The sequence below is a fragment of the Ictidomys tridecemlineatus genome, chromosome 7, assembly GCF_052094955.1.
Source record: "Ictidomys tridecemlineatus isolate mIctTri1 chromosome 7, mIctTri1.hap1, whole genome shotgun sequence".
NCBI classification, from domain to species: domain Eukaryota; kingdom Metazoa; phylum Chordata; class Mammalia; order Rodentia; family Sciuridae; genus Ictidomys; species Ictidomys tridecemlineatus.
The window spans coordinates 122,764,746-122,778,045 of record NC_135483.1 but is presented as its reverse complement, the minus strand read 5'-3'; the positions used below and the strand labels follow the sequence as shown (position 1 = coordinate 122,778,045).

The window sequence follows — 13,300 nt, the reverse complement described above, 5'->3', positions numbered from 1 at the left end:
TTTTACTCTACAGGGGAAAACATTTGCTATTGCAAATTACAGTATATATTGTGTTTTTAAAATGTTTAGAGTAATAATGATATCCAACAAAACTTGCAAATAATCATTTTTTATTACAAAGGAAGATGTTCGTATCGTGTCCTTTAATGTTAATGTTTGGTACGTTCCTTCTTTATTATTATGTCAGTGCTCACATACCTAATGCTACCTGTTCACCAGTTCCTCATACCCTCTCAAGAAGGTTATAGCTCCCCATCAACACCATATGTGTCTTTATCTTTTGTTTTTAACCCTATCACTCAATGTATTAGAACACTAGGCACAAAATATATCAATAAATACTTGTTAATTGATTTATATTGGCAACTGAAAGACATAATCTACAAGTCATTTTCTCATAACATCCAGTCTGTATTTTGACAGATTACACATACACCTTGCTGTCATACATACCTAAAAATAACAGATCAAAAAAGCCTATTTGATAAAAGCAACAACAATAAAAAGTATCCACACTAAATGCTAAACTGCAGGTATTGAAAAGCCATTTGGATCTTTGACAACATTTTCTATGCACGGATACATGTCTGTTTTATGAATACGAACCAAAAAGTAAAAATCACATCTACATACCAACTACAGTTGTGACATTGCTTTATCCATTTATTTATTTTTTATGTTTTTGCATACCATAATAAGTTTCCATATTTTCATAAGCCAGGTTTGAGATTTTACAATTAAGAGCTAAGTGTATTCAGTGAAAATGACAATCCACAAAATATGAGAAGGAAATCAAGTTCCCTTAGCTAAAAGATCGCTCCACTGGTGAAAGAAATTTCCACAGGAGATTGATAATGCACACCTGTACTTACTAGCTCGGCACTGTCTCTGACACTTATGTGACTATAGGGAGATAGGGTGGGTTTATGATATTCCCACAGGCAGTGGGTCAGAATTTTTCTGTTAAGGCAATGGGTGAGAAGATATGATGAATTCGGGACTTTGCCCTAATTAGCACCCTGTCTAATCATTCCAGAAAACCCGCCAAGAAAGGCTGGTGCCTCCTGAGGCCCTACCAGGACATTTGGTTTATGAGAATATTATACATAAGTGCCAAGGCTACTTTAATGGCTCAGTTTCACAAACTTTTCTCCTCTGAGGTCTTATTATGGTTGCAATCTGAAGTGACTTTTAAATTGTTACCAAAATTAAACTTGGTATAAAAAACCAAACCCTTGCTATTCTCAGTGGGACTTATCTATTGTCAAGACTATAACAATCAGGTTGGAAAAAAACTTAGTAACTATCCATTTAAAAATGACTCTAGAAAGTCAATAGTCTTGTTTATGAAGTAAATATCTTATGAAATCAAAGGTTTTAAATGATAGTCATGTGGTTTTCATTAATTAAAAAATGATTCTTGGGACTGGGGTTATAGCTTAGTGGCAGAGCACTTGCCTAGCATGCGTGAGGCACTGGGTTTGATCCTCAGCACCATATAAAAATAAACAAATAAAATAAAGGCATTCTGTCTATCTACAACTACAATAAAAATGTTTAAAAATGATTCTTGATTACAAAATGCTTCAAAGGCTAGATTGCATGAATAGAAAGAATGCTTACTAGTAGTCCTTGGGAAAACCTATTTTTAAATAATGCTGGCTTAAGCAGAAGCTGTAGCCCTTGCTGATGTCTCTTGTGAGTCTGGTAGCTGTTTTTTTTTTATCTAAAAATCTTTAGAAAGATCCATCCCTGTGTGCTTTTTCTGGGGCATTTTAATGATGGTTGACATAGAAGCAAATTTAGGGGCTTTAGTCACTACTCAGATGTTTGTACCCATTTGTCTAAATTCCATTTTCTGTACATTCTTGGAAATCCACTGAGGATGTGTGGTAATAAATGATCATCTCCATTTTGCAGCGTGAATATCGTAAGGACTATGAGAAGTCAAAAACTGTCTACACGACACCTCTTGATATGCTCCAAGTCACTCAAGCTAAGAAATCTCAGGCAATCGCCAGTGACGCAGACTATAAGCACATCTTACACAACTACAGCTACCCACCCGACAGCATCAACGTGGACCTTGCCAAGAAGGCCTACGCGCTACAGAGCGATGTGAGTGAATGGCCTTTCTCTATTCGCTCTTTGGAAGGTAGACACCAAAAAGGATTCCTACATCGAGTGATGCTTGGGTACTTCCCAGAGGCATCTGTGTTGTCCTCCGTGTGTGAGCAAATAGGTAATGGAAGTTGCCCAAGTGGTTCTACAGGAACACACCTCCCTTTAGGGTTAGGGACCCTTGGTCCGGCATGCACTCCACTACTATTTCCCTTTAGGAAAGTTGTCAATCTTGCTGAGTCTGTACTCCTCCTCTGGTTAATTGGAATAAAACAAAAACATAGTTTGGAAGAATTAAATGGATGCCAAATACTTAGCATGGTATCAAAGCCTTGGTAAGCTCTCAAGAAACATGATTATCATAATTGTCACATTTATCATATGTATATATACATATATATTTTTTTCAGTACTGGGCATTGACCCCAGGGATGCTCTATCATGTAATTACATCTCTAGCCTTTTTTGAGTCACTAGAATTATAGGTGTGCGGCACCCACCATACCTGACTAGATTCATTATTATCAATAATTTACATAATCACTATTTTGTCTGAAAAAATATATCCTTTGCAAAAATCACTTTTTATAATTAAGTTTTTCTGCATAACTAGCCAAATTAATGTAAGCTATAGAATCAAATACTTTATCCTAACAATTACATTTTTTAAAAATGGAGATTACATGTAACATAAAATTGACCATCTTTGCCATTTTTTGGGGTGTGGGGGAGGTACCAGGGATTGAACTCAAGGGCACTCAACAACTGAGCCACATTCCCACCCCTATTTTGTATTTATTTAGAGACAGGGTCTCACTGAGTTGCATAGTGCCTTGCTTTGGCTGAGGCTGGCTTTGAACTCACTATCCTCCTGCCTCAGCTTCCCAAGCTGCTAAGATCCTACGTGGGTGCCACCACACTCGATTTATATATAAAATGAGAAAATATCATAATATATATATATTTTATGAGAAACTATCATACTGTTTTCTCCACTGGCTGTGTAATTTTACCTAACAATCATATTATTGTCTTTTTTGTATTTCTGTAATTTCTCTGTTTCTTCATGACAAATAGATTATAAGCCTGGGCAGAATCCAAATGCTTTCTTCATTTTTAAAATTGTAGTTGCAAGGACCACACTAAAGAATATCAATTTGAATTTTGTGTCTAGAATATAAATTTTCGGTACCATCAAGAGCCAGACAGAGTGAATCTTTATTTTAAAAGTGTCAAGGAACTGTCTCCCAAATAAGACCAATTCCAAACATTAACTGCTTGCTTATGAAAATTAATGAGTTAGACTATGTTAAAGTGTTTCATTGGCCAGTGTAGACATACTCCTAAACTGACCAGTACATACGAAGTATAATATATACAAATGCTTAGGATAAGTAACTACTTGTGGAGAGCGGTGACAGAGAATGGGAGAGCAGTGACTGAGATCAGGGTCAAAGCTGATAAGACTCTTGCACAGAGCCTCTTTGGGCCTGGAGTCACCATAGCAACTAGGCATCCTGTACCCTTGCACAGAAACATTCCCAGGCAGCAGGAGCACCACGGCCCTGAAGTCATCAGAGACCCCCAGTTTCAGTCACTGCTCACCACAACTACTACCAAGTCTTATCTAATTAAAAAATGAGCAAAATTATCACCTTCAATGTGACCATCAGGGCTAATTTGACTCTAGAAACACGCTAGAGTTCCAGGGAGCAGACAGGTGACATCTGATCATCTAAACATTTTTTTTCCATTTATTCTTTGAAACACGGCTTTGAATTGAGCATTTTTCAGGATTAGAATCATAATTCCACAAACTTCTATTAAGTTGGAAATAAGGATAAAATGGTACCTAAGCCAACTAGAAGAAAAGAATAAAAGCCTCAGGGCTGTTAAAATCTCTCACCAAAAAAGTGTCTATGTTAACCTTCCTGTGTGGAGTGAGGGAGCAGGTCAGAGATCCTAACGCATCCTGAGTACCGTGTTAGGTTGGCAGTGAGCAAAGAAAAGTCACTTTCTTCTTGGTGTTTTAGGTGGAATACAAAGCTGACTATAATAGCTGGATGAAAGGCTGCGGCTGGGTGCCTTTCGGGTCCTTGGAAATGGAAAAGGCCAAGCGGGCTTCAGACATCCTTAATGAGGTAAAGTTGCTGGGCTGTTGGGAGAGGTCTGAATGTGTCCTGCTGCAACTTTCAAAGCCATGGAAAGTGCTTCCTTTCTGCCTCATTCTCTGATTATTTTTGCTGAGAAAAACTTACCACATGCATGAGTTAGTTATTCAGGTAGATAAGCATACTTATTTACCAAAATCATTCATACTATTTATAATAGAAATAGTTCTAATAATTTTATTAAGGTATATTTTTTGTACCACAAAAAAATATTTTTAAGCTTATTTACGCATATTCCTTGACAAATTTTTATAAACTCATATATCTGTGCAGTCATCACCACAAATTAATTTTACTTTTTTGAAGGGTGGCGGGGTAGAGAATTAAACTCAGGAGCACTTGACTACTGAGCCACATTCCCAGCCCTATTTTTTGTATGTTATTTAGAGACAGGGTCTCACTGAGTCGCTTAGCGCCTCGATTTTTCTGAGGCTGGCTTTGAACTCACAATCCTCCTGCCTCAGCCTCCGGAGCTGCTGGGATTGCATGTGTGAGCCACTGCACCCAGCCACAAATTAATTTTAAATGCTATCAACACTATAAAAAGTTTCTCAAAATATCCTATGCCCATCTTTAGACCCACAGCTGATCTACTTTCTGTCTCCGTATTTTTAACCATTCTAGAAAATATAATTGGCAATAGCTGAGCTATTTGTCTCCATAGTTTTAACTATTCTAAATTTTTCTTTTTAATATGGATTCTTTTGCTTCTCATGATGGTTTTGAGGTTATTCGCATTTCTGTCTATATTTAAAATCATTCCTTTTTCTTAATTAAGTAGTATTCCTTTGTGTGTATATACCACATGTTGATGAGTTCTTAACCAGATGGTGAATGCGTGGATTATTTCCAGTTTGTGATGATTTTGAATAAAGAAACTGATACATAAATATTCTTTGAAGAATTATACGCCATCTTGTATTCTTGGTGGATCTGAAGTAGCATGCAAGTTATTTTTCAGTCTAGGAAGGAACAGTCTTCAAATTCAGGCTCTTAGTGACATGGTTATTTGTCCCTTCTCTGTCAAGACCAAAAACTGCCACTGTGGGTTGTCAGATGGACATGTCTATCAGGGAGAACAGATTTCATAAAGCACAGAGGTGCTGAGTAACAGCTGTCCTTCAGGCTCAAGTTTTTATTCTTCTTATATTGTGCTTTTGTTTGGTTTTGGCAAAAGCAACTTTGCCAGACTGAGGATATAGCTCAGTTGGTAGAGTGCTTGCCTAGTATGCATAAGGCCCTGGGTTTGATCCCCAGCACCACAAACTAACTAGCTAATTAATTAATTAATTAATTTTAAAAGAATAAAACACAACTTTGCCTACTTGGAATTTTCAAGAAAAAGGTGTTTGGGTTGGTGGTTTTTCAGAAGTCCAAAGTTGAAAAAGATGTCGTTACTATGTATGCAGAAGTGGAGTGTATGAGACACACAAAGGATAAGGACTGGGAAAATAGAGAAGATATGGGAATAAGAGTGGCCAGAAGTTGCCAGTTCCCAATTGGGCTACCTTCCAAAAGTCTCTTTTCTTGGCCTCTTCAGCCCTTCAGTGATAACCTATATTTAAACCAAAGTAAGGCTTGCAAAGCAAGTGTCTGCGGTCTCATTAGTAACCCCAGCTGAGTGACATTCCTAAGAACTTGACAGTGTCATGCAAAGAAACCCAAATCTCCTTGTTTGCTTATCTGTTAATCCTTCAGAAAATTCTGTGATGTTTCTGGACCCTGCATAGCTCCGAGTACCTTTTTTCTTGTCAGGAGCAAGAAATTGAGGGAGCAGTGTGAGTCCAGTTCCTGAGAGTTATATGATCTGTTCTCCCAAACTACCCATAATGAAAATGATTTTTTTAAAACATTGATTTTGTATTGTATTCTTTTTTTTTGTCCAAGCCAATCAACACTCTGATATTTTTACATTTTTTACATTTTTCTCTCCAAAATAAAGTTCAAAGATTCTGAGATGTTAGACTTCAGTGAAAGTAACACAATTTCCTCTTTTTGATTTACCCAACAGAAAAAATATCGCCAACATCCAGACACACTCAAGTTTACCTCAATTGAAGATGCTCCGATTATAGTACAGTCTAAAATAAACCAGGCCCAGAGGAGCGATGTAAGTGTTCATCTATCAATATTTTGATCACTGTTATCTAATACAAATGTGTTTGTATTTCAAATGTACTGACCACCTGCAGCATTACACAATCTAAAGAGCCTTGCTTACATGAGAAACTGCATAGTTTTCCAGCTTTCATTAATAAAGCAGACCTCATTCAGATCTTCAGGGAATTATGTATACAATACTGTACATAATGACTATTGTTTCATCCCTTGGCATTATTCTAAGGGAAAGTATGAGGGACTTCTCTTAATGAACAGAAAGAATAAATATAGGCACCGCATCAAATGGAAGAAGTATGTTTTAAGTCAGATTTAGAATAAAATTCATAGAGACAAAAACATCCCTAAATCCCTTTAGTCACCCATGGAAGTGGCTGGTGTATTTCCCTCTGTTAACCTTTCCTATGTGCAGAAAAGCATCTGCAGTTAACAATTTCATGAGGTCACCTTCCTGGGCTAAGGTCCACGAGGTGCCCCTCTAGGTAGGTCCTGAGATTCTTAATGCATACCAAGGAGTCTTTGCCAAGACTGAAGCAGCACTGAGATAGGACCCTTTGCAACTGCACTTGTGGCCTTGAATGCCTAGAGGTATGTGCAGATGAATATGGACAGTACAGAGAGCCTTTCCTAAAACCACCCCTGTGTAAAATGATCCTGCTGAAATTATTTTCCTATGATCTTAAATGCTTATTTCTCCTAAAGGTTTATTTGATTTATTTATAGACTTTTTTTTTCCCTTCTAGATTGCTTACAAAGCCAAAGGAGAGGAAGTTCTGCACAAATACAACCTGCCAGCTGACCTGCCGCAGTTCATTCAGGCTAAAGTGAATGCCTATAATATCAGCGAGGTGCGCATATAGACTCAGGCTGATGCGTGTCCAATCTCTGCTAACGTGAACCTTGGGGTGAAACTCAAATGATGGTTTTCTTTCAGAACATGTACAAGGCAGACCTGAAGGACTTGAGCAAGAAGGGGTATGACCTGCGAACTGATGCCATTCCCATCAAAGCTGCCAAAGCGGCCAGGCACGCGGCGAGTGACGTAAGTTCAGCTGTGGCCACATGTGTAACTAGAAAACACAGGTAGGGGGCTTAGGGGCCAGATGGGTGGCCAGAAGTCCCTGGCCAGAAGCAAATCTGGCTGAAAACTGTTCAGGAAAGAAAGTTCAGATATGAATGATCTTGGAGGACAGGATTAGGGTAACCTACTGATGAGTTCTCATCAGGGCCCTTCATTTAAGATCATTATCTACATTTCTGCCCAAATTCACATTGCCTCTCTTATGGAAATGAAGAAGCAATTTACCATTTAAGTCATCCTGATGGTAAAATTTTATCTTTAAACTTTCTTAATTTATGTGATTGCCCTCTTTCCCTTTTTCTCTCTTTTTCCTTCATTATGTCTAGAGATTGGTGAATTGGCCTCCAGTTTCATACCCCCTAGGAGTCATTAGTTTCCATGAAAGGAAAGAATTTTAAGGAGCTGAGAGTGTAACTCAGTAGCAGAGCATGTGCTTGGCATCCACAAGTACTGCCAAAATAATAATAATAATTTTCTTTCCCAGATGTGAACTGAAGTCACTTTCGCTCTTTCAGATTTAAATGAAATTGGCTCAAGGCCCCACCTGTTGTCCTATAGGAAGTGGAATCCCCACCCCCACTAATACTACAAACACTGAGGTCTTTGCTTTTGCCATCACCTCTGGCTCCTAGATTACAAAGGATAGTTTTACTTGAGCTCACCTCTGGTAGAGCTACTTCTCCTTCTGTTCTGCATGACTCAGAGATGGAACAGCCCTTTGGTTTTGATTTCCTTGAAAATGCCAAGCACAACTATGTCCAACCAGACACAACTAGAGATTTGCATTGCACCAATGGAGATACTTTACAATTAAACAACACTATTCTTGTCCTGAGAAACCCCACCACCCAGAATTTCCCACTAACCCTTTCTCTGTGGGTGTTTTCCTCTACCACCCTATGCCCCACAAATATTTCCTCATCTCTGCCTCTGTTCCTCAGGGTCCTCTCCAGTTCTCCCCAGGGATACTCAGTTCACCTCTCTGTATTATTTGGAGCCCATTAACATTCACCACTACTGGCTCATTCTGGGTCTCCCTTTAAGTAATGAGGAACATCAAATTTCTGTTACTAAATTCTGGCTAATCAAACAGCCAGGAACTTGGGGCTTCAACCCAATTGGAAGAGATAGTGAAATGTTTAACTTTCCATTCTTCTCTCCTGATGTCTAAATGGACAGGAACATTATAGAGACTGATCACTGATATGAAATATGGTAGCATCCCCATCCCAACCTCTCTTGGGTGGGCAGAAGCAGCTATGGACACCCAAATGGATTCTAAACATTTTTATATTACCAGGCTACATTTCAAAGTACAGTTGGCTCTTCATCTCTTTGGATTCCATATCCACAGACTCAACCAACTTTGGATTAAAAATATTTTTAAAAAGATAGGCATGGTAGCACATACTTGGAATCCCTGCTACTTTGAAGGCTGAGGCAGGGGGACTGTAAGTTCAAGGCCAAACTGGCAACTTAATGAGACTCTGTCTCAAAATAAAAAACTAAAAGGAGCTGAATGATGTATCTCAGTGGTAGATTGCCTTTGGGTTCAATCCCCAGTGCCGGGGTGGGGGGAATGCATCCATATTAAACATGTAAGGGCCTTTTTCTGATCATTATTTCTTAAATAAATGCTTTTTAAAAAATATTTATTTTTTAGCTTTAGGTAGACACAATATTTTTATTTTACATTTATGTGGTGCTGAGGATTGAACCCAGTGCATGCTAGGCGAGCGCTCTACCACTGAGCCACCCAACACCAGCCCCAATAAATGCTTTTTAAATAGCATTTACATTGTGTTAGGTATTATAAATAATCTAAAGATGATTTAAAGTATAAATGATGGTATCCACAGGTTATATGCAAGTACTGTGCCATTTTATAAAAGGGACTTGATTTTGTCATCTGAGGTTGGGTGGGTAGGATCCTGGAAATAGTTCTCTTGAAGGATAACTATGTGCACACTGACTAGCTAATTGTTTATCAAAGAATAGTAATTTCTGGAAAACTTAATTAACTTGAATCATGACCTCATTGCTCAGTAAAATCTTTTAAGATATGCCCTCCTCTGTGTCCAATAGGTTCAGTACAAAAAAGATTATGAAAAAGCTAAAGGGAAGATGGTCGGCTTCCAAAGTCTCCAAGATGACCCGAAACTGGTTCATTATATGAATGTGGCCAAGATACAGTCCGATCGGGAATATAAAAAAGACTATGAAAAGACGAAGACCAAATACAACACTCCTCACGACATGTTCAATGTCGTGGCAGCCAAGAAAGCTCAGGATGTCATCAGCAATGTCAACTATAAGCATTCTCTCCATCATTACACCTACCTGCCCGACGCCATGGACCTGGAGTTGTCCAAAAACATGATGCAGATCCAGAGTGATGTAAGTGACAGGTGCTCCCACGAGGAAATCCCCCTTAGGTTCTGAGCCTGCTGGGTCCTCACGCCTCTCTTCTCCCATGCTGTAGAACACCTACAAGGAGGACTACAACAACTGGATGAAAGGCATCGGCTGGATACCTATTGGCAGTCTCGACTTAGAAAAAGTTAAAAAGGCTGGAGATGCCCTGAATGAAAAGAAGTACAGGCAACATCCCGACACCCTCAAGTTTACCAGCATCGTGGACTCCCCAGTAATGGTCCAGGCAAAGCAGAACACACAGCAAGTCAGCGATGTGAGTACAAAGAGCCGGCAGAAGATGTGGAGGGGAGAGCTGGCAGCCCGGGGCTTTTATTCCTCTGCACCAGTATCTTTTCATTTTAACTTTATTGTGTATTTAATTTAAAGATAACCTTACAGTTATTTTTAGGTCAGGCACTAAAATTTTCTTTTTTTCTTAAAAATTTATTCCTTTACCTTTCTTTAAACTTTTTTAAAAATCTGCCTTGAAAAGACCTTGTTATTGGGTACATTGGACTTGGTGCAAAAAATTCTAATACTACTCATATATACACACGCAGAATTTAAGCTTAAATCAAAGACATGTTATTGTGACAGATTCATTGATTTTTATTCTATGTTAAATTGTTCATATTTGTTTTTCATATATAAAACATTAATATGGTGAAATACTACAAATGAATGTATGTTTTGCTTCTCAGAGTTCAGCATATGAAAAGAGACACTTAAACTCATGCCTTAGTGGAGATTTGTGTTGTCTGCCTGTCTGTGGGCAATATATATGACCTGGCTAAAGTCAAAATCCTCTAAGGAAAAGTTTGGCATAGAGAAGAGTTAAAAGAATATCAAAAAGCATTCACTCATTAATTCATTTAATGAGTTTTTTTGCACACCTACCAAGTGCTAGAAACTGTATTATGTCCTAGTGGCAGAAAGATAAAATTGATGAAGATTAATTAGTGAGATACAGGAATTAAGGAGGGCTGGGGATGGAGCACAGTAGTAGAGCACATACCTCACATGCACAAGGCCGTGGTGTGATCCCCAGTACTGTCCTCCCCACACCAAAAAAAAAAAAAAAAAAAGAATTAGCAAGAATATAGGACGAGAACATAAGAAAAAAAAAGCATTTATAGAAGCAGGGTTGCCATATGGAGATGAAAACTGTGGGAGAAGCAGCAGTTAAATACAAACAAGCAAAGTGGGGGGTGACTCCTACCAGACATTTCCTGGCAAATGTGGGAAGGACACACTCCTGACAAAAGGAGCCCAGCAAAGACAGGGAGGAAGGAGGGAATCCAGGACAGGAAAGAGCTCGGGACTGCAACCTGATGGTCAGTCTCCTGTGTGCTAATTTGTAGAGGCCGAAAACTATGGGGGAGGTGGAAGATGTTAGAGACTTTTAATCCATGGAGTCCCATCATTAGGTCATGTATAAAATACAAAACTCCAGCAAAAGAAAAAGACACGAGGAGACTGTAAGGGAGAGGAGAGAGATCCGAGACAGACATTTGAATTGGACATCTTGCAAAAAGCAAAGGGAAGACTTCATTGAAAAACTAAGGCAGTAGCAATGATAGTAAAGGAAATGTTTAGAAGGTAGAATCATGAAATTTGGGGAATGTTTAAATAACGTTCCTAAAGGCAGTGAGAAATTAAAGAGAATTCTTGGGTTCCTAAAATAAATGATTTGGTATTTGGACATTGATTTGAAAATCAACCGTGTGTTGTTTTACTTGTGGTATGTTTGCACCATCTATGTAAGATATTTCACATAGTCATCCCTGGGAAGTGGACGTATAAAGAAAATGACAACTGAAAGACAAGATCTATCTACCATTCTGGCTGTCTTTTAGTTTTAGGAAATATTTGTTTGTTTCACTATTACCCAGAGGGTTCAATAAGATCGCAATATCAGATACTTTGATGTTTTTTTTGTGAAAAGTGTATGCAATTTTTACAATGACAAAATAGGATAAGTGTAAAATGATAAACCTTTTGAGAGTACCAGATCCATGTATAAACACCTGCCCATTATGAGAAAAATATTATATGCATTTACTGATAGAATGGGAAAGGCTTTAAGAGAAGTAAAAGACTCAGTTAACTGCTATTTCCTCTCTAGGAATGAAAAACCCTAGAAATAATAAAAACCAAAACTTTTAGAGATATTAACTCCATAGGCAAGAAAATAAAGTCATCTGGCTTTGGTGAATTTTGTTATTCATGTGAAGTTTTCATGTTTGGATTGACTTTCCTGTCATCTCTGGCAGCCAAAGATTTCTATGTACTTAAAAGGTTTTTTGCTCTTTTAACATAAATAATTATTGAATAGTCCTAAAGATAATAAGATTTTTTTATATAAGAAAATGCCTTTGATGATTTTTAACAACACAAATAGGGGAGATTGTGTTAGGATTAACTCCTTTTAAGTGTGCACTTGATGGACCTTTTTCTTTTAGCATGATGTGTAAAGTTTTTTATTTTCATGTCTGTGTATTGCAGATCTTATATAAAGCGAAAGGAGAAGACGTGAAACATAAGTATACTATGAGCCCTGATCTTCCACAGTTCATCCAGGCTAAGTGCAATGCTTACAATATCAGTGATGTAAGTAGAACCTTTAGAGTGTGAAACTCAGAGCTGACAATAAAACAGCAGAATTTTAGAATAAGAGAATGGCTTGATAATTAAGTAGCTCAGTTTCCCACATGGCCCCCAGTAGAGGGAGGATCTATGGGAATGTTCTTTGCCTCTTGAGTTGGCCCTTTTTAAGATAGGAAAACCACAGGACATTGCCTTCTTCTTATGTATTTCCCTAAAATTTCTACTTAGTTTATCTAGTTTTGCTTATGGGGGAGCTTATTACTCTCCATAAAAATGAAAATAAATGAAATCACTATTTTTTTCACAATAACCCAAAAATTTCTAAAGCTGACCACTGGGTCTTCTCTTGGCTTTCCTTTCATAAGACTGAATAGCTTCATTTTCATACCTTACATACCAGGGTTTCCAGAATCTTCATTACTCTCCCCTGGATCTATTCCAGCTTTTCAGGCTCTCTCTTTAGTAAGTGCCAACACTAGCTTTGGGTGAATAAAGTGCAGAGTCCAGGAATGGACTAATTCATGCTAAACACAAAGGGTGACACTTTGCTCCTGTGATTTCCTAGAAGAGGGTGCGCAAGAGGGGACTCCTTTAGCTTACTTCTGGAAAAGAACAAAACAACCCTCATTGTTTAATGCACAGCATGCTGACACCCTTCTTTGCTCTTCCATCCCAGGTCTGTTATAAACGGGACTGGCATGATTTAATAGCCAAAGGCAACAATGTCCTGGCTGATGCTATCCCCATCACTGCAGCCAAGTCATCAAGAAACATCGCCAGCGATGTG

At 38.2% G+C, this 13,300-nt stretch overlaps 1 protein-coding gene across 1 annotated transcript in view; it reads left to right on the top strand.

Moving 5' to 3' along the window:
• The window catches only part of Neb (nebulin), a 196,281-nt gene that overhangs the window by 27,818 nt on the left and 155,163 nt on the right, over positions 1 to 13,300 (top strand). Inside the window, exons 24-32 of the mRNA XM_078018472.1 lie at positions 1,921 to 2,118; positions 4,155 to 4,262; positions 6,304 to 6,402; positions 7,154 to 7,258; positions 7,345 to 7,452; positions 9,577 to 9,888; positions 9,974 to 10,180; positions 12,412 to 12,516; positions 13,190 to 13,297. Coding sequence (XP_077874598.1) covers positions 1,921 to 2,118; positions 4,155 to 4,262; positions 6,304 to 6,402; positions 7,154 to 7,258; positions 7,345 to 7,452; positions 9,577 to 9,888; positions 9,974 to 10,180; positions 12,412 to 12,516; positions 13,190 to 13,297 — 1,350 coding nt within the window. The remainder of the gene's footprint in view (positions 1 to 1,920; positions 2,119 to 4,154; positions 4,263 to 6,303; positions 6,403 to 7,153; positions 7,259 to 7,344; positions 7,453 to 9,576; positions 9,889 to 9,973; positions 10,181 to 12,411; positions 12,517 to 13,189; positions 13,298 to 13,300) is intronic.